At 36.3% G+C, this 20,477-nt stretch overlaps 1 protein-coding gene across 3 annotated transcripts in view; it reads right to left on the bottom strand.

Moving 5' to 3' along the window:
- Positions 1–13,348: 13,348 nt before the first annotated feature.
- KIAA0408 (KIAA0408 ortholog) overlaps positions 13,349–20,477 on the bottom strand; it is a 28,202-nt gene continuing 21,073 nt past the window's right edge. For all 3 annotated transcript variants that reach the window (XM_034669106.1, XM_019808206.2, XM_002927506.4), the window contains exons 3-5: positions 20,320–20,399; positions 17,113–18,493; positions 13,349–15,010 (exon numbers count right to left, since the gene is read on the bottom strand). In XM_034669106.1, coding sequence (XP_034524997.1) covers positions 14,837–15,010; positions 17,113–18,493; positions 20,320–20,399 — 1,635 coding nt within the window. In that variant the 3' untranslated portion in view covers positions 13,349–14,836. The remainder of the gene's footprint in view (positions 15,011–17,112; positions 18,494–20,319; positions 20,400–20,477) is intronic.

Raw genomic sequence — 20,477 nt, forward strand, 5'->3', positions numbered from 1 at the left:
TTCAAGGCCTTTGAACATTTTGGCACAGTGTTGCGTCTCAAAAGCCTTGAGATTCCCTAGAAACTAAGAGAAATGGCAGAGAGGAAGTGAATGGCATAATAGTGACACTGGTTTGGAATCTATATGAAGTTTTAAGACCTAAGGATAGATTCAGATCTATCTTCATCAAGTATTCTTTCTTCTCTTACCTTTGATAGCTGCTACTGGGTTGAATTTATTTTTGTGTCTCACTGTGCTTCCAGTGGGGGCAAAGAGGGTTGGGATCTCTCTAAAAGGAGGGGAAAAATTGACAGGGATATTCTTTCCCATGACTCCCAGTGATTTTGAATGTTTTAGAGTATTTAATCAGGACAAGAAGAAGGAATTTTAAAGGTCACTTAAAAAAATCATAGGAACCTACAATTGCTTGAAGAACAAGGGGAAGACAAACTATTGCATAAAACATATTGTGCTACTTAGGAGAATAAGCAATTCAGTAACATCAGAACTTTTAAAATATTCATTCTTATTTACTTAGAAATTCTATTCCTGATAATCTTTCAAAAGGAATACTAGCAAATATGAAAGAATAAAAGCTTTATTCACCAAGATATTACCTAACATAAATTAACTATAATGCAACTATTAAAATACTGCTATTAAATGTGATATTTATGCTAACATGCAATAATGTTAGGGAAAAAAAGTCATACATAAAATTATGTTTATATTGTATGATTAAAGCTTAAAAAAAACCAAACACAATGATTAAGATATTATAAGAAAATACCCCAAAATGCTAATGGGGTTATATCTAGGTATAGACTATATCAAGTTAGCTCCTTAACTTTCCTACGTATTATATAAGGAGAAAGACAATTTAAAAATCAGAGGCTTAATTATTTTTGTTGAAATTAAGAGAAGAAATTGCTCTCCCTTCTTTTTTCTCAGAACATTTACTTTAGAACACTTGTAATTGCAAATACTTTCTCTTCTCTTGGAAACAGATCTAATTCCTTCTGAAGGCTAGCTAGGACTTTTGTCAGCTTTATGACCCAGAGTGTCTCTTTCAAGGATCTGAGAACTATCTCTTTTGAAATGCAAACATCAAACCTTTCTACCCTGTGAGCGCACAGTGAGAATGAACCTAGATGTATATGGATCCGGAAGTGGGTTCTCATCAGACACAGAATCTGCCAGTTTCCTTGGTTTTGGAATTTCCAGTCTCTAGTCCAGAACTGTGAGAAATAAATGTTTGTTGTTTAAACCACACCTCCCTCACCACCCCAAAAGAAAACGCGATCATCGAAGAAGATAGACGGAACGGCAGGAACCTAACTTTAGTGCGCACCTTGTTCCAAGTTGCAAGACTACATTCTATGATAAAAATATAAGTTTGTTTTTCTTGTGGATAAGGCCAGTTAGCTAGCACAGATGGCCATTTCAGTTACCAGGCAAATTTAGGGTGAGCTATGTGTGACAAATGGTGCTGTCTAGTTATTATCATCTTGAAAACACCTATGTAATGGATTGAATCAGCTGGCTATATAAGGGGATGATATTCCTTTCTGTGTCTGAAACCTCTTAGCAGATTATCTGTGATGTACATTACATTCCAGTTCAAAGCTTACTCCATAATAAAAGTGCTTTCATTCTCCATTGCTGGGTTTTGGGCTGGGAAAACATTGTGTTTTAATTATATCTCTTCAACAATGCCAAATTTTATATAATGAGCTTTATTATGCTTGTGGTGGAAAAATATTTTATTTTATAATTAGCATTTTTCCCCTAAATGATGACTTCTTTATCTTTTTGTTATTAGTTTATAACTACTTTGTTGGTTTACCCTACTCTAAGCTGTAAGTTCCTCTCTGCTCCAAAATCTCTTGACTTGGACGCTATTCCATTTTTTTTCTGAGCTGCAGGTTGTAGAGTTTTAAGCCTAGAAAATATGTATCAGTACCATCTTGCTACAACTAGGAGCTCCATCAGTCTTCTATGGAGATCAACTTAAAACCTTCCCAGTTTTTCAAAGCATCCATTGTCCAATCTTGCCACTCTTCTTCACCATTGTAGTGGATGATATCCATGTCAATTAGTGAAGACAAGGAAATAAAAGACATCCAGATTAGAAAAGAAGTATAGTTATGTCTACTTATAGACGTAGACCCTGACCTCACACCATATACAAAAATTAACTAAAAATGAATAATAAACCTAAATGTAAGAACTAAACCAACAACGTGTTTATAAGGAAATATAGAAGTAAATCTTTATGACCTTGTATTAAGCAATGTTTTTTAGATATGATACCAAGCATAAGTGTCAAAAGAAAAAAATATCTTAATGGACATTATCAAAATTAAGAATTTTTGTGCTTCAAAGGACACCATTAAGAAAATAAAAAGACAACACACAGAATAAGGGAAATATTTGTAAATCATATATTTGATTAGCACTTGTATCCAGAATATGTAAAAAATTTTTACAAGTCAACAATAAAAGAGAGTATAATTAAAAATTGAGAGAAGATTTGGACAGTTCTTCAATGAATACATACAAATAGCCAATAAGCACATGAAAAGACGCTCAATTTCATTAGTCACTAGGGGCATGCAAATCAAAACCACAATGAGACACCACTTCACATCCAGTGATGTGAATTCAAAAAGAATTGTTAAAATAAAAAAGCCTGACAATAAGTAGTGCTGCCAAGCATGTGAAGAAATGTTAATCTTTGTACATTGCTGGTAAGGATTGTAAAATTGTGAAGCCACTTCGGAAAAATATCTGGCAGCTCCTCAAAATGTTAAACATAGACTTACCATATGACCCAGAAATTCCACTTCTAGGTATCTAGAGAAATGAAGCACATATTTTCATGAAATCTTGTGTCTGAATGTTCTTAGCAGCATTATTTATAATAGCCTCAAAATAGAAACAACCCAAAAGTATATCAACTGATAAGTGGAAAAAATGTATACCCATACAATGAAATATTATTTGGCAATAAAAAGAAGTACTGATACACCCTACAATGTGAATGAACTTTGAAAACATGCAAAGGGGAAAAAAAGCCAGTTAAAAAAGCCATTTATCATATGACTCCATTTCTATGAAATCTCCAGAATAGCCCAATATCTAAAGACAGAAAGTAGAATTGTGGTTGCCAGGGTGTGTGTGTTTGTGTGTGTCATGGGTGAGGTAGAGACTAACTGTGATCAGTCTAAGATTTCTTTTTGGGATGATGAAAATGTTCTAAAATTAGATAGTGGTTATGGTGATACAACTCTGTTAATAGACTAGAAATTGTACATTTTAAAAGCACAAATTCTGTAGTGTATGAATTACATCTCAATAAAGCTGTTATAAAATAAAAAAGAAATTGTTTGGAGGAAGACTGCTTGTTCTGGAAGACGAAGTAACCCAATCCTTCTCAGGTCCTTCTTCTTTACCAACGCTGGGCATGTCACTAAAACAAATACCAGGAGTCTCTGAAAGCTGCGGTGAAGAAGAAGTGACCCAGGGATGGGAGGCATGATAGAGGGTTGAATTCTCTGGATTTTCCCTTTGCCTTCCATATATCCCACACAGGGCACTGGGAAAGCCTCCAGTCTGAACCACCGATAGCGTGCAAACCAAAAGAACTCCAAGAAAAGCCTATTCACTCTGGTTGAAGAACCAGGAAAAAGACAACCTAACAGAACAGAAAAAGCTTTTTGACAATACCTACCACTACTCGAGCAAAATACCAATACAGTATTCAATACTCTGTCCACCTCACCCACAGCACACATTCCATGGCTTTGGCAGAGATGAGGGAGGAGCCAATTCTACCTCCTACTCAATGGATACAGGCCACAGTGGTCTGATATTCCTGCCAGGGTAGTGTTAGTGGGGTCTGGCTGGGAGCTAGCCTCCATTCCCAACCTGGCATAGATGAAGCAGAATGAGGAAGAGGAGCAGGCTGGGCTGGTCTTCACTCTGTGGTCCCACCCACCCTGTTGTCATCCGGACCCGGCGGGAAGCAGAGCCTTCACCCTTGCCTGGCATCAAGGTGGACCAAGGTGGGAGGAGGTGGGTTGGGGGGCACTCTGGTTTCCTCCACTCTGGTGCATCAGGGAAACAAAAATTAGAACCACAATGGGATATCATTACATGCCTGTTAGACCATCTAAAATAATTACAAATATTGGTGAGGAGGGGGAGAAACTGGATTTCTCACACATGGTTATTGGGAATAGAAAATGGCACAGCCAATCTGGAAATAATCTTCCAAATTTTACAAAACTAAATTGTGCACTTACCCTAGGACCCAGCAATGGTATTCTTTTGAGGGCATTACCCCAGAGAAAATTTATGTTCACACAAAAACTTGTACAAGAATGTTCAGAGTGATTTATATAGTAAAATACTGGAAGCGACTCAAATGTTTTTAAGGGGCTGTATAGTTGAGCAAACTCCAGGGCATCCATACCATGGAATACCACTCAGCAATAAAAACTAATGAAATAATGATATAGGCAGATAAGTGGATGGACGTCAAAGACATTATGATTAGTGAAAAAAAGTTAATTTCACAATGTTACATTTTGCATGATTCCAGTCATATAACATCCTGGAAATGATGCAACTGCAGAGATGGGCAGATTAGTGGTTGCCGGCGCTCAGGGACGGGGGGAGTATGGGAGATGGACACAAATACAAAGAGGTACACAAGGGAGTTCTTTCTGATAATAGAAAATATCAGTATCTTGGGGAGCCTGGGTGGCACAGCGGTTAAGCGTCTGCATTCGGCTCAGGGCGTGATCCCGGCGTTACGGGATCAAGCCCCACATCAGGCTCCTCCACTGTGAGCCTGCTTCTTCCTCTCCCGCTCTCCCTGCTTGTGTTCCCTCTCTCCCTGGCTGTTTCTGTCTCTGTTGAATAAAAAAAAAAATCAGTATCTTGATTGTAGTGGCAATTATATAAATCTGTACATGGAAAAATGCATAGAATGGCTCACACACACACAAATGAATGCATGTCTTAAAACAGTCATGTACCAATGACAATGACTTTATGTTACAGCTTCATAAGATGTCATCATCGAGGGGACTGGGTAAAATGTGCAGGGGACTCATTCTATTTTCTTAGCTTCCTATGAGACTACATATTTCAAAATAAAAAGCATAAAAAACCGTGTTTCCTGCTTGTCAACAAAATGAAAATTTAAAAATCTGCTTTTTTGGGGTGAAAATTTTGTTGATTTTGTGGGAAGCATGAGGTTTTCATGCACAACTGTTGATTGAAAAATGTGGTAACTCTGTGATGGGGGAATAAAATTACTGTCAATATTGCAGTTCCAAGAAATTACTTTGGACATGCTACCAGAAGAATAAAGTGTGCTAAGCTTGCTCATGGCACTGACTGCTGGAGTGGAAAAGCTTAATTGTGATTTCTTCATGGGTCCTCAGGGACTTGCGCAGTCACTTTTTTGAGAAATTATTTTGTTATTGTTGATTATATTGTTATTTAATATTGTTATTTTGTATATTGATATATAAAAAATCAGTGTTTTTTTTTAAGACTTTATTTGTCAGAGAGAGAGAGAGAACACGTACAAGCTGAGGGAGCCACAGGCAAAGGGAGAAGCAGGATCCCTGCTGAGCAAGGATGTGGGGCTCCATCCCAGGACCCTGGGATCATGACATAAGCCAAAGGCAGACGCTTAACCAGCTGAGCCACCCATGCATCCCAGTGTTTGTTTTTTAGCTTTAAATTATATCCACACCTCTACCCACAGCTGGGCAGTTATTGATTCCAAAATAGAGTTTAAGGATTTCTAACAATTATTCTCATCATATATTTTGTTTACAAGTGATTGATTTCTTTTAGTTCTACTTTCTGCCAGTAGCAAATAAGTATCCCAAAAGTTTACTTGCGTGTGTGATGTTACCATTTTTTTCACTGATGTGTTTAAAGTATAATAATTTTAAATAGAATTAGATTTCCAACAGGAAATACATTATATGATTTAATACAGGAAGTTTGGATCACAAGCTGGATATTGGGCAAAATAGGAACAATCATTAAAAATTTTTCATACAATCAGGAGTCAGCAGTCAGCTTTACCAGTGAAATTAATGGTAAAAAAGATCATAGACCATTCTCTTCACTACTGAACTGGTAGTAGGAAGCTGCCATCTAAAAACAGTAGGATACACTTAGAGGCATATTTAAAATAGGAGCTATAATATTGTAGAACTGCCAAATATCTAATCCTTTATATCTTTCAGTGGATAAAACGCTGAGAATAATTGCATAAACAAACCATCATTGCTCTTTTGGGTAACATTAAAAATGAACTATTCAAATAACCAGAAAATTTCCAACAAAGGAAACAACAATATTGGCTATGTATGAAAAGCACACTTAAAAAGACAAAATTGCTTGATGGTCAATTTAAAGTTAATTTAAAAAAAAAGAAAAGCTTGATAAAACTCCATGCTACAGTTATGGTCAAATCTCTTGGGAGCTTAAAGAGGTGAAAAAGTTACCCATACTGACCGGTGCTCAATAGTTCTAACATTTTAAAAGAATATCTTAGAATGTACTGGCTGAGAGATGAATGCTAACCTCGCTCTTTATCTTAAATTGGAAGGCATGGACACTAATTTGCAGAAATAATTATTTAGATGCTTATCTTTTTAGATAAATTTGTAAAGAAATGGCAATTGAGTTTGGAAACTTGCTATTTGACATATGTATGTGCCGATTTAGGCCGAGAAAAACGCTCATCAAATTTTCAATTTAGTGAAATTACTTTTTTAATGGAGAATTAATACTATAACAATGGCTAAAACATTGTGGTTGTTTTAGGTTTTAGGTTGTTTAGAGAGGCTGAATTGTGGTTTTGCCTAATGATAAACAGTAGTTCTCAGAGTTGGCTTATTCAGCAAAAACACTTGAAAGGTGAATTGTTTGCAGAAGTGAAATTGTGAAAGCTTTCACTAGGTGTGACAGGACACAGCAGAATTAAAGTGTGAGAGTTGTCATGAGTTGACTTTATTGACAATGAAATTTTGGAAACTTAATTATGTGTGATAAAAGCCCATAAAATGTAATTTCTTTTCCTTCAAAAAGTCCCTTCAGGATGTGAGGGCAACCTGGCTGTGACATCTGTCATCACATTGATCACCAGGATTGATTCGGGAATCTGGCTGGCTAGGCGGTGTCCCCTTCCTCCCTCACCTCTCCCTGTGGGTCCCTCCTGAAACTGTGTGCTCGATGGAACTTGCACAAAACAGGAAGACCCGTCTTCAGTCAAGGTTACAGGAGTAGCTGCATTCTGAACCTCTCAACAAGCTCTCAAGGTCCATTTGTAGGAGAATGCAGGCTCGTTAAACTTCCAAGATTCCAGACACATCCAAATGAGACACTGCATGTGGCAGTCTGCCCTTTCAAAAAAAAAAAAGAAAGAAAGAAAGAAGAAAGAAAAAAAGAAAAAAAAGAAAAGAAAAGAAAAAAGAAAAGAAAAGAAAAAAAAAGAAAAGAAGAAAAGGAAAGGAAAGACCCTTCAACTATTTTCCCCTTAAGAGAATAAGAGACATCCTCACAATATTTTCTATAACATGAGTCACTTGACTTTTCAGCTAAAAGATACTTAAATTTTTCACCAGCAAGCATCTCTTACCTTAGTATACTTATGAAGTTTGCCCAACAATGAGAAAAACTATTTTGATTTGTATGCACATTTTCAAATGGATTCATGGTCTCAAAATACCATGACAGTATGACAAGAAGAGAAATAACTATACACGTAAATTCAGATTGCCTCAATTCTATAAAATAAGTACATTACCAGCTGTGATTCAATTGGAAAGCAGAGAGGAAAACCTTTTGTTTCTCCTGATAGCAAATGATTGAAGCATTTAAAATTTGCATTAACTTATTCAACAAATATTTATTGAGCCTACTATTTGCTGACACTTTCCTAAGTGCTTGGCAAAATCAGCAAATAAAGCAGAAAATATCCTTGTTTTAGAGCTGAAAAGTGTTCAAGTTACAACCCTCCAAAATTCAAGAATTGTAGACACCATCCCAGATCTTGGGATACCCTTTTCTTTTCTCTGCTATCAGAGAATTTTCTGACACATGTCAAAGAAACAGTGCTCTTTTACTTCTGTAAATACCTAAGTAATTAATTTGAGATTCAGAAGGCTGCTTGAGTGCAAGTGGGAAAAGTGAGCTGCGGCAATTGGGTGACCTTGAGGGCTATCCTTGTGGTACAGATCAGTCTGGGGAAACCTACCCCTCCCAAGACAGAATAGAACAGGCCACAGCCAGGAATTTCATCTCTTCAGACCCTGGCCTTTTCCACTGGAGGGCAGTGGAACAATACTAAATATTCTTGCTCTGGGGCTACCTTTTCTTTGGCTCCGTGTAGCCCATCTCCTTTCCATTCATATAGAGCTCAGAGTAGTTGATTAAATTTGCCTTTAGTTATAAACACATTGCATTTCTTTTTCTTTGAGACAAAATTGTATTCTCAGATGCAATTCGGCATTCCCTATGCTCACCCACGTCATACATACAGACAATTTTGTATGATTTTCTAAGTTCTAAAAATGGGCTCACTCTTTGATTACGCTCCTGTTTTATATTACTATTGGAGAAGAACATCGCTTTCCGTTTCTGGGATACCTCCTTTTGCTCTCATGGTCTATCTTATGAAGGTGTGGGTGGCTTATTTTATGAGGCTCTCTCATGGTCAATTATATGAAGGTGTGGGTGGCTTATTTTATGAGGCTCTCTGGATAAGGTTTTTAGATTCTGTTGATACAGTCACAAGAAAATAATAAAGCAAAGGTGGAGACCAAAGAATATCTGTCCACATGTCATCATCTTTACCCGTCTTGTTAAATTCTTCACAGCGAGGTCTTCTGATGGCCTCCTATCAATTCTAGTTCCTCAAAATATTTCAGTGCTGACCCTCCATGTATTTCAGCTTTGTGGTGGTTACACTGCTAGTTGCCTACTAGCAATTAGTGCGTCCCTCCCTTGCTGCCCACGCCTCCTCGGCTCCCAACTTCAGTAAAGATCTGGAGTGCTGGTGAAGACCTCTCTGTTCCTATTCCCACTGGAAATCTCCCAGCCTACCTCTAGCTGCATCTCAACCTCCCTACACGTTGGTTCCCAGGACAAGGCTTCTTGACCTAGTATCTTGCTTTTGACAATTTACTTCCCTGATGACTTCATTCCTACCCTGGCCCTGACCTCAGTTTCAGGTCCTAGCTGCCTTATGAAGAATCTCCTTTAAGATGACCACTTGCCTGAATCCTAAACATGGTGCACCCTCGAGTCTTTGATGTTGGGTTTTCCCCAGGCCCTCAGCTTGCCTGGGAAAACATAGTGCTTGCTTTTGCCGAGTTGAGTGAGTCGTGAATCCGTGTAGCTTTGGCTCCCTGGGCTATGCCCCCACCAGCTTTTTTTTTTAACCAGGTGACAGGCTTGGTCTCAGCTCCTCTCTCCTTGCTTGGGATCTCCTAGGAATTATCTCTATTACCAATAATTTACCTCCTGAATTTTAGCATACAGAAACTATTGCCCCCTTTTACTTCAACATGTAACTTCTTTTAAAAAATATTGTAAATGGTTCCCTGGTGTTCATTGTGGATTAACTATTTCACTCCAGATATCTTTAATTCAGAGAATCTCTTAACTGGGTTAATTGTAACACAAAATTTTGTGCAAAGTTTAACATACATAGTTCAGATTAGATAATTTAGCATTATTTTGAGGCTGAACGGTATTATATAGAAAGAAAAATCTGCAGCTCCCAAACAGCTAGATTGAATTTGTTTAATGATTTTTATAAAATTACATAAGTAAATAATTGGAGAATAAAGCCTCAAAAATAAATTGGCAGATACAATTTAATTTGGAGTAAGATTATAAATTGGAAATAACTACAGGCTCCAAGGGAAATGTTCTCGTTTATTCTGGAGTACATTTAAGCCATAGAGTGTGAAAATTTTCTGTGATTCTTTTGAAGGGTGAGGAGGTCAGGACTCACTCAGTACTATGGATGAGGATTGCTTTGGCTACTTACTAGTTTATCTTCAAGATTTTGGCCCACAAACAAAATTTATAAATATCAGAGCATAGGCATCAAAAAATGAAACATATTTTGATAAAGTGAGCCTTCTTCATGACTTCTTTAATACTATCTTTTGAAACCATATAAATCATGATGAACTTTGGTTAAGAAGATTGAAAGGCAAAATTAAGAGAAACTCTCAATGAAATCAAAACAAACAACTTGTCATGCATAAAACGTAAGTGAAAAAGAACTGTTCACTCTTTGCTTCCTCTTCCTCTTTTTTGGAAAAGAGGCGGAATGAGGGGTCTGTAGAACCACCTATTTATTTCTCAGTATTGTCTTGAGAAATATTTATTATCTTGGTTATTTAATTTTTCCATCTGTAATTAGAAATCACAAGGGCTGCCTTGAAGTCTGTTGGAAGAAGTAAACAAACAAGTCAAGGAATCAAACCATCAGATCATAAATGCATGCAGGTGTACAGGGAGGCAGGACCCTGGTGTTGGAGCCCACCGTGGTGCCCATCCTTATAACCCTGGCAGTCATACAGACCTCTCTGAGTTTCGGCTTTCTCCCCTCTGTGTGAGATTGTTCTGCATGACTTTTATGGTCCTTCCTATTCTAGAATCTTCTCTATTTCTAGACTCCAGCATAGCTACCCATAAGCAGAATTTGTTTTTCCAGAATTTGCCAATCATACACATTGGATTCAAAAGATCATTGCAATACGTATCAGATTTTAAGTCTTTTGATTTTTTCCCCCACTGGAACGAAAATTACTATCCATGATAAGAAAAATTCCTACAGTACCAAATGTTGAGTAGACACTTGCCTGAAAGCTGTCCCCCACCAACTTTTGCTTTTAGTTTGTTTTAATTTTTTTACTTTTTGAAGCCCATTTTTTGAGAGCATATTCTGGGCTATATTAAACAAGTAAGTCATAGTCATACATTCTAATAAAGATACTTGCTATTTAAGAAGAAACATGCAGAATTTGAAGCGAAATAATACTATAACAGAAATCTAAGTCTACCTAAACTCATTAAACTCATTAAACTAATTTCACATATAAAGGCAAATTTCAGAGAAGTAACCTTTTCTCAAACAAAAATTAATCAGACTGAATAAATGGTTTAAATGGGCAGAGTGGTTACCAGGGTATGAGAAGCTACTCGGGGTTATGTGAGGTCAGGTGCAGGAATTCATGCAGGCTTTAGATTTTATCATGTAGAGATATTTTAGGAGAATCTAGGCTGAATTGTGGACACATTTGATTTTAGACTTCCTAAAACTTTCAGCTTTCCTGGAGATTGCTACAGAAAAGAAGGAAAATCAAAATGTTCTCAATGTCCACACATGCCACAGCAGGTGTCTCCATGCCTATTTTATTTGGTAACTTCCAATCAGTGAAGGAGATTCTAATATGAAGTAGTTACTTGTCAGCAAATGTGCCTGAAAATAATTTTAAAAGTCTCTGCAGGGAAGCAAATTCTCTTTCTTAAGTCCAGATATTTTCTCAGGATAGCATGGGGTTTGGCTGCATCCTCTCTTTAGAGGTAAATCATGCATGAAAATATCTAACCATCTTCATTGTCTATGTAAAAACAAATGAAAGTTAAGGTTAATTTTTGATAAGTGAATTATGCGAACATAACATATTTTTATATTTGGCTTTGGTGATAAGGCAACATAGAGAACTCGTGCAAGGGTTGTGTGTGCCCACACACACACACACACACACACACACACACATGCACAAAAACTCAAGCACTTTTTCTGCCTTGTTCTTATTCCTTTCTGAGGTCAGACTCCTCAGTTGAAATAATATGAGTTTTCCCCCAAAAAGTCTGCTCAGCAAAACTTCTATTAATACAAGTGTTTCCAAACATTTCTGAAATGTTTACAAATGTCTTAAATCCAGCAGTGACGGCATAATGAAGGGTATGTTGTTGGGAAGAAAATGCCCATCCAAAGTAGAAAAACTACCAATTAAAAATCACAATACATAAAAAAATATTTTTGAAGGATAATTTCCATTTACCTGATAGGTTTTTCCATAAAAAATTATAAAATATTTTAAAAGAGAAAACAGAATATTTCACTAACCTTTTAGTTTCTTCGTCTTCACAATCAAGTAGTTGGACTAGATACTAAGTTTTTTTTTCAACTCTAACATTCTATGATTTTAGTCAACATAGGAAGATGTTAAAATGTGTCTCACTGTTTCATTCAAATGGTAATAGAAAAGGTGACTTAAAATTGTATGCCTGATAATATAACCCTTTTATTTTACAGGTAACAAAAGCAAGTCCCAGGGAAGTAACATGACTACCCAATGGTGCCCATCTAAATAGATGGGCTCCAATCAATGTCACTACTTCCAAATCTATTGAATCATCAAATATTTTGCTTTCTTTTTGTTGTTGTGGTGGTTATTGTTTTATTAAAGACTCCAGATCCCTCTCCGTACCCATGAAAGTTCTGCTTTAGTAATTATGGGATGAGGTCAGGAATCTAATTTTTGAAAAGAAATCCTCAATATTTTGACTTGTAGTTAAAGGTAGGAACCATAGATCCACATCAGACTACCTGGGATACAGTGATGGAGGGGAGCAGGTATGCTGCCCAATTCTTGGGCAGTCTCTCCATGTAACATAGCAGCACCTTCCCAATGGGTCCATCATGGTATGCCACAGGCTATCACTTTCCTGATTTCCTCCCCACCCTTCTAGATGAAAAGCATACAATATAAGTGACATCACTTGGTGTCTATGTTACTTTTCTCTGGTAGGTTTCCTACGGAAAAGGATATTCCTGAAAGAAGCAAGAATTAAAAGAGTGGATCTAAACACCACAGAAATAGAAACAATTATAAGAGAGTATTATGAAAAACTATATGCCAACAAACTGGACAACCTAAAAGAAAGGGACAAATTCCTAAAAACATACAACCTACCAAAACTGAAACAGGAAGAAATAGAAAATTTGAACAGACCAATTACCAAAAAAGAAACTGAATCAGTAACCAGAAAACTCCCAACAAACAGAAGTCCAGGACCAGATGGCTTCGCAGGCAAATTCTATCAAACATTTAAAGAAGAGTTTATACCTTTTCTTCTCAAACTATCCCAGAAAAGAGTGGATCTATAGCCCTTACCTATCATCTGTTCCAACTTCATATTCTAGAAGTTTAATTCATCTCAAAACCTAGAAACTCTTCTTATTGGAAAGCATGAATCTGTCTATTACCATGCAAAAAACAGTCTCGAGCCTTTTAAGGCAGTCTGGGATTTGGAAATCATTTACTTTACCTCAGGTCATGATGTATAATGCAATGAATTTCTCTTAATCGCTAGAATATAATCATAAGAAGAAGGTCTTTGAATACTTGTGTCACAAGACTTTCTTAACCTTTCTGGTAATAAAAGAAAAGCTTAAATAAAATTCGTATCTAATACCAAAGTTGGTTTTATAGAGAGACAGTGGAGAGCAAAGTTGCTTCTTAGATCTACCATGTAAAATTCCAAGCACCTCAACATTCATACTTCCTTCAGTTCTCAACATAGATCTTATGTGCTCACTGGATGCAGACTGTGGCCAAAATACACACTTCTGTTCCTTATGCTACTCATGGATGCCAAAGTTTAGTTTAAGGCTTTTTTTACGTAGCACACTATAAGAAATATATTATAATTCAGTTCTCAATGAAATATCATTTCTAACCTTCCTTGTTAATAAAAAAAAGTGAATTTGTTTTTTACCTACTAATTTTAGGGAAAAGTTAGAAAAAAGAAAAAGGAAATGACTTACCTCTAAATATGCCTTCAAATAAAAGCTATACAATTTAACAAAAAAGTAGAATTCAACATAACTGAATTTCTTTTCATATCCTATTTAAGGATTATTTTTTACTGAAGTTGACAAAATAAGTTCATTTTTAAGTCCTGTTGTTTCTAAGGCAGTCTTATGATATGGCTCTGGGGATCAAGTACACAGTTAAAGCCATAATAGACTACTAAACGATATACAAAAGATTTTGTGAACATTTTATGTTTGCTTTAGAAGCCTGATCTATTAAACCTGTGACAATTTCATTTATTTAAGAGAGTAAACAAGGAGATCAATGGTATTAGTCCATTCTTACACCAGTTAAGAAACTATTTGAGTTGCATTTAGAAATCTACGAAATGTTATTAATGTGTATAATTCTTATTTTTCAATGTAGTTGGGGCCAAGAAAGTGGTTAGTTAATATATGTACCTCAAAAGCCTTAAGTGGATACCTATTAAAAGGTATACAAAATATAAATAGTACCGTATATTTTCAAAAATTTTAAATAAACAGAAAGATACATAGGTATACATGTTATAATTTCAAAGTCAACACTAGCACATATGTTTTTCTTATCTAAATACATACTAGGATACTTCCTATTTCAACACATGCATCTACAAACACATGGTCATGCACATAACCTTGCTTTCTGCCGCTTGCAAGAAAGTTAGAATATACAGTATAGTACATTGCTTCAACTTAAATCATATTGGCAAATTAATGAGGATGGCATTAAAAAATTCTGATCTAAGAAATCAAAATACAGGAAGATAATTATTCCATAGATTAAAAACACTGAAGACTGATGGGAAGTTAAGATTTAAATTGTTTGTCCCAGGGATCTTGAAAGACAGAGAAGAGACAGGATTGGCTGTAAACACTCGGAATGCTCTGTTTGGCAATTAGGACTTTTGTCATCTAGCAATCCAGGCCAGAGACTCAGACCATCGATGCTGCGGATCGCAGAGAAATGCTACAGCTGGGGGCAGTTCTCCGCAAGGCAGGGGGCGCTGATGGAGACCTCGAGGCCCATCTGGATGGGAGACGGCGATTTGCTGGTCTAGCAGGTCGGGAAAACCCTTTTCCATGTGAAGATTTCACCGCCATGGATTCCTAAGAGACAGAGGAAGAAATCCATCTTAACATACAAGCACCAACAACGGGCTTAATATATATTATGGATCCCAACTACAGGGTTAACATATTAGCATATTTACAAGCCAGTAAAAGCATGGGTAACTGAAGAAGGTAATTGTCTACATTTGTGATCTTGAATCAAAAACAACTCACTCGTAACGAGGAATAAGACATTTGATAATCTGGCAGATCTTTTCACACTGCCAAATTTTAATACAACTGATCTCTTTTTACAACTAATTATGAATTCAGGATTCAAAAGTTTTCATTAGATAACTTTGATGAGGGAACTACGTGTTTCTTAGTGGGATATTAGGGTGTTTTCATGTTATTAAAAAACAAAAAGATAATTTTTAGGAGAAGTCATGCTCCTTTATGTCAAGTTATCGGCACCTCAGAGGTCATGAGCAAAAGGCCTACAGATCACCAAACGATTTATCTGATGCTATCTTTTTCCTCACCAAGAACCACTATTACTATTTCTCAAAAGTTTCAAAATTATCACTAAAATATTTCAAAATATAACTTCATTGTAATTGCTAATACAGAATCATTATCTATATTGGGCATCATCGGATGACCTTTCCTTCCTGTCCCTTCCTTTTCTTTCATTTCTTTCTTTCTTTCTATTTTAATGGAAGAAAAACATTCTTAGACCTTCGCAATTAAAAAAAAAATTAAAAAGTTTCCACGACACATTTTATACCAGTATTATTATTGACTTTCTTCACAGAGCCTGTGCTCTTTCATCTGAGATGGTAGTGAGGGTGGCCTCTAATCCACGACAATAACCTGCAATTTCTTTCTCTCTCTTTAGAATCTCATTTTTTTAGATTTGCTCCCGTGGCAGGGTGGGGGAGGGGATGAAGAACTATTCTTAAGAATCTACGGCAGAGGACCGCTCTCAAACCCTCAACCAAGGCAAAAATGTAGCTGATGAATAGTTAGCTGGTTATTTTATATGTGTTTCCATTTGCCATCTGAAGCTTACAGGGCCTCGCAGGTATTTATGGACTCAACTAAAAAATGGAGAAATACAAAACCAGGATAATTATTTGTACCTTGTACAAACAGGCAACGTTTCTGGTAAAATGGATAAAAACTGGTATTTTTATGGGGTTTGAAAGCCACATAAAAATAATTTTTTTACACCAGAAGGAGGCTACCTGCATAGATTAAAACTACATGGCATACACACTACATTTTGCAAAAGTATGATTTTTTGAAATACTAGCTCATTATAACAATCTGTCACCCTGTAACTTTTTGCAAATTATGCATAAAAAGGGATTGTTGGAGAGCTCTGTGTTGTAAATACCAATCTCTTTAACATCTTTTCCTCCTCTAGCTAATGAAAACTATATTCTTTTGCAAACAGACTGGAACAAAAAAAGAATAAGAGTTTATTTAAATAATTTCTAATATGAAAATAACAATTTTCATGTTAGGAATTTACACAAATAAGAATGACCTTAAAAATTTTTAAGCTCTAATATCATTTTATTTCCATGTACTGCCTTTCTGCTCCACAAATAAGAGAACTTTATGAGGCATTATTTTATGATGTGTTAGACCTACAGTTACATCCGTGTGACTAATTCCCTGAGAAAGAACATGAATCAAATGCTGGGAATGACTGAACCAATCATAGCCAACAACTGAAAAGGGTAAGAAATTATTTTTAAAATATTTCCAATACTCTTTTTAAAATATAAATGCTAAAAGAAAATTCTGTAAACCAATAAATGCACATTTGGAATGTTTTTTCAGGAAAGAAACTTAAAACAAACGGAATCTTGAGATTCTTGAGTCCATTTATTTTACTTATGTTGTCCCATTTCAGAATTTTAAAGAAAGTTATAATGTACTATTGTCAATCTTAAAAACTGTATTTTAAGAAGTTCCTGTTGAGTTACAGTCCTTAGGTTTACACTTATTCACAAACAAAGGGTCAAGAAGTTAAGAAGATGCCGAACCATGTGCCTACATTCTATTTATATAAATGGGCAATTGACTGAATTCTGAGTCAGGGCTACATATGGCGCAGTCCTACCGACATATGTTAATTGCTTTCTCACCTCTGTTATCTTTCTCCAATCTACTCCTCGCTTCACTTGCTGTGCTCCACACATAGCTGGCTTTTGCTGAAGCTCTTGTTCTAGCTGAAGTACTTCTAAATGCTGACTTAAGGCGGGCCCACCGCTGACCTCAGAATTACATCTGGTCCAGTTATCCTGGAAGCATTTAGAGTTTTGCAACGCAGACCCTGTTGACGTCTCATAGGTTTTCAGCAGCTTTTCCACAACACCATAATTTGACCTTGGATCAGCTGATCTTGGCCGGCCAGACAAGTTACTGGGTCTCCAGTCATGCTCTTGGAGCACACTCCGATAACTGCTGGGGCTCATGTGTTCCTGCATTTGTCTGACGAGGCCTTTTGTGGGTATTTTGGTGGGATTGTCAGGCACATTTTCTCTGGGCACAGGCACGTAGGCACTGGTTTTCAGAATATCAGACGCACTGTCATTTTCTGATATGTTACCTATATGAGGAATTAAGGTATCACAGGGCTTGAGATCCTCAGATGATTCTGAATAGCTTTGATTTTGCTGTATTGCCCGACAATTTCTATCTGTTCTAAATACAATTCTGTTAAATTCATCAGTCTTTGCTGCCAGTTTTTCATTCCTAGTTGTCCTCTTAAAGCCACAACTGAAACTTTTAAGTGGGCCACTGCTCTCTGTCACGGAGGACCTATAGTCACTGCTTGTATGAAGATCGGGGCGAGACTTAGGAGGGTGATCTGGAATCTCTTCACACTGCGGCTGACTGGGAGTCGCGCAGGTTTTCCGAAACCACGATGTAGAGGGACTACTTTTTGCACTGATCCCAGTGTCATATGACCACATGCTAAGTCCAGTGTTTGCATTACATGGGGGCTTGTTATCTATTTTGGCTTCGGGCGCCAAAGAAGGAAACATGATACCATCTTTCAAAGTCTGAAACATGATACCATCTTTCAAAGTCTGAAACATGATACCATCTTTCAAAGTCTTCCCTTCGTTTAGACACAGCATAGGCATCTCATTGTGCCTCGAAAGGCAATGAGGACTGCAGTTCCTGTCACCTCGATCCTCCTGGGCCACCTGGCTGTTGTGGTTTAAACCTTCCTTCAAACTTTCCTGAGCTTGTTCAGAATATGAGCTGGGAAAATTTCGAGATGTGCTTCTTGGAGGAGGAAGTGGTGGAATTTCATTTCTTTGCAGATCAATTGTATCAAGTTCATGTCTTTTCATAGAATTACTTTGGAGCACGTTGGTGCTTAGATCCTTTCTATTTTTCTGTGTTTCTTTTTCTAAATTGATGGGAAGAATGCCCTGGCCATCCTTGCTCATGTGGTCTCTCTGAGGCATATTAATCACATTTGGCATTTCCTGAAGAAAAGAATCTGACTTCATCCTAAACAATTATAAAACACGATACATTAGTGATGATTTTATTTAGGACAAGTTCTCAAAAGAAACCATGGCTTAAGCAATGAATTCCTACAATAAGAAAAGGACTCCCAACTTCCTCAAATAGCATTTTCATATAAATTCTCTAGTCAAAACCTCCAAGTCCTTCTTCCTGTAGGATAAAGCCCACTTCTCAGCGTTGCAGTCATGGTCTATATGCTCTGACCCAAACTATCTTTCCATTATATTCTTACACTCAGACTAGACTGTATGGTGTCTTGGATGTCTGCTTATTGGCATTCCCATTTCTACAGGTTCTCTCCTACCATTTCCTCACCTCTACTCTACCTTCTGAATTCCTACTCATTATGTCATGTGAGTTCAACTTCCTTCTCTTGAATTTGAAATGACATTCTAAGCTAAGAAGTGAGACAGAAATCTGAATACAAGCTCAGTGAAACATGAGTAATACCAAATGCAAGGTGTCATTTGGGCTTGAAACAAAAGTAAGAATTTTTTTGGATGCGTAAAAGGCATATAGGCAAAGTGATTCACAATAAAAATAGTGTGGCTCTTAAAGGAATAGAGAGTACTTTGACATGGCTGGATCATAAAGCAGAGTGGGGAGAATGAAAGAAACATTGGGTTAAATTGTAATTGTATTTGAATTACATACTAAGGATTTTGAAACTTTTTCTAAAGTGTATGGAGTAGTAAGGTAAACTTTATACCAGGTGTGGTTTGTAAAAAAAAATTGGCAAATTAACTTTTGGCAAGAAATTGTGATTGGCAAGGAAAGTAAACTTTTCTAAGTTTAATCAAAACAAAAACCTAAATAAAGCAACAATATAAATTCACAAGTTAAATTGATCATACTGATAAATATAAATCATCTTTATTATATTCACATAAATATAAATCATATTCAGCTTGTAAAATGTTACAAGATAGAATACAATAAAGTGTAGATAAATACTCAATAAGAGAGAATGGTAGGAAAAGAAAAATGGGCAGTTGGAGGGCAAAATTATGTATAAGATACGGTTGAATAAAAAAAGTCTATTGTAAGTCAATACAAAAATTCTTTCTGAGCTTCCTTAGAGATAAAGAGAAATAAGGGTATATACACTGCTGCTATTTCTAAGAGGAACATACTCCCTCACTAGGAGATAAATGTTGATTCTAGAACAGTCCATCTTTACCTACCTTGTAGAAAATTCCAATTTATTTTTAGTTTTTAATTTGGTGAAAATGTACTTTTACAATTATATAGGTGCTTCTAAACGGAAACAACATTTTAAAATATCATTGTATGTATGTGCATACATATTTACAATATGTTATTCTGAGAATTACATATGCTTCCATTATATACATAAAAAATGTAGAGAAATAAATGACTCGTAGGTACAAAATACTTCAGTAGAGCATCATTATATAATGAAAACTCCACATTGTAAAATTTTAAGGTACATTGAACTGGATTAGCCCTGCCGTGTACTCGTCCACTGGCCAAACACTCAAAATGAAAAAGAACTCCATTAGAAGGTACTTGTTACTTTATTCTGGAGAGTGTACCTTAACCACACACAAAAAGAGGACAGTATTGCTCACAAATGACGGAGAGAATGAGGAGATTTGGTTGAAGAATTAGTAAACAGGGAAATATTCAATTAAAGTCTTTCTCTCCTATCTAAGATAACAGATTTTAATAACTCATTGTTACTGGCACTAACCAGGGATAAAGAGGAGGCAGTTTGGATTCATTCACTGAAAATAATACTTCTCTTGATTTTCTGATATAAAATAATCATAGATGTACCAGCCCACCTTCTGTGGTTAGACCGCTTTCGGATTTCCTCTTGAAAGTTGCATAATTCTTCACTAACTTTGGCAAGTTCTTCAAGAGCCTTTATACATAGAAGCAACAACATGTTAGCACTTTGAAATGTAAATATTTCTTTAGAAACAGTTCTAGGCCAACCACA

This window comes from Ailuropoda melanoleuca, chromosome 10 (assembly GCF_002007445.2).
Source record: "Ailuropoda melanoleuca isolate Jingjing chromosome 10, ASM200744v2, whole genome shotgun sequence".
Taxonomy (NCBI): Eukaryota; Metazoa; Chordata; class Mammalia; order Carnivora; family Ursidae; genus Ailuropoda; species Ailuropoda melanoleuca.